Source organism: Branchiostoma belcheri, unplaced genomic scaffold (assembly GCF_001625305.1).
Source record: "Branchiostoma belcheri isolate BF01 breed outbred unplaced genomic scaffold, Haploidv18h27 scaffold34, whole genome shotgun sequence".
Lineage (NCBI taxonomy): Eukaryota > Metazoa > Chordata > Leptocardii > Amphioxiformes > Branchiostomatidae > Branchiostoma > Branchiostoma belcheri.
In genome coordinates, this window is record NW_017803954.1 from 1021756 (window position 1) to 1023432 (window position 1677).

The 1677-nt window shown below is 40.6% G+C and overlaps 1 protein-coding gene across 1 annotated transcript in view; it reads right to left on the bottom strand.

Moving 5' to 3' along the window:
• Positions 1 to 680: 680 nt before the first annotated feature.
• Positions 681 to 1677, bottom strand: part of LOC109475415 (lysosomal aspartic protease-like) — a 4172-nt gene continuing 3175 nt past the window's right edge. The window contains exon 7 of the mRNA XM_019776018.1: positions 681 to 711. Within this exon, the coding sequence (XP_019631577.1) occupies positions 681 to 711 (31 nt within the window). The remainder of the gene's footprint in view (positions 712 to 1677) is intronic.

Consider the following 1677-nt stretch of genomic DNA (forward strand, 5'->3'; position numbering starts at 1 on the left):
TTGTTGTGGATTAGTAAGGAAATTAAATTCTGCAGGGCGGACGTACTTCCGATATTGCCCAACCCCTGAACGTAACCCCGCTGGATTATGATCGGGGCGGCGGTTTTTGTGCCCGAAGCGCAGGTCCCAGACGTATCAAATCGTAATCACCAGTTGGTTAATTTTCCTGCTTTTCATTTGCTGGGTCGGGGAAGCCGATTATACCGATTATATTGTGTAAACAACCGCCCCACTTTGAAACTGATATCGACGAGGTGGGTACGCCTAGTACAGTGAATGATATATCTTACTCAGGTGTGTGTGTGTGTGTGTGTGTGTGTGTGTGTGTGTGTGTGTGTGTGTGTGTGTGTGTGTGTGTGTGAAAGGCAGACTAACTGTAGCTTCATGTGCCATGTTTGGACTGAAAATTTCCTTTTCAGGTGGGGGCTAACCGATTACATGTTGATACAAAAGAGCTAGAGATATCTCAGTGCTTCAGTCAAATCATGGTAAAACACGTCCTACAGTGCTCTAAATTCCACGTTATTTCATGCAAGATGGAGACGTGTTGTTCTTATTTTGCCCATGTCACCCCTACAAGTGGTTGGTCCAAATATGTATCAACCAAAGAAAGGTGCTTCATGTTTGTTTACTTCTAACACAAACCAAACCCCGCTCTTAGTAATCTTACCCTGCCCTTCCTATCCTGCACCTGTCTTGGTGCCCACGCACCTTCAAGGACAAATTATATCGTCTTTACAGATATATTCCACGCAGTAGAGAGCAGCTGATCATAAACACAGTAATATACATAACTATTGTGGCTAACGTTAGTATTTTTCCATGTACATGTATCATCTCATGATCATCACCATAATGGTCCATCATTTACCTAATACAATGTAGTTTAGATCTACAGAATTGATTCCAAATTTACTTGTTCCGCAATTAACAACATAAACACCGTAGAAAGGAATAATGTTTCACATAAGATATTATTTGATGTCTAAAATCAAATACTTAGCTGTGATAAGTGATTTGATGCATCAAATGGTAGAGAATTAGTTTCTATCCAGTACTTTTGTTTCTTCATTTCAACAGAAACAAGTGTGAGATTTCAATCAACTATTTCTTTCAGCTGCCTTCCCACAAAATAATTACGCCACACAGTTCCAAGGGATGTCTGAAATACACTTATATCTTTGATGAACGGTTGCGATTACACTTAAAATTCCTTGCAAAATAATCGGTAGCATGTATAGATATACATGTATAGTAGACACAGGTGCATATTGGTAAGTTAATACATTGTGCACTAGTATTTTATCCATCATCACAGCAAACCTTTGTCCCTTATATTGATTTTTCAGTTGGAATTGGAAAAAATATCTACAGCTTTTACAGCGAAGGTTTTCTTTGTGGATGAAGCGATCGGCAACTTCTGACATTTTTCTTACCGAGGGTTAAGCCATCATGCTAGCAACTCCAATGGATCTTTACCAATCAAATTGTCGTCTGGTTTCGACATAATTGTGTCCAATTTTTGTGGTAATATCTTGTTTTGTTCTACGCACTTATTAACCACACACGAACATACCCATGTCAGCGGCTAGTTCCGCCTGGTCCGGCCCCTTGGACCCCGGTGAGGACGACAGATTTCTTCGGGGCAAGGTTCCCCCACCGCTGAGGAAATTCATG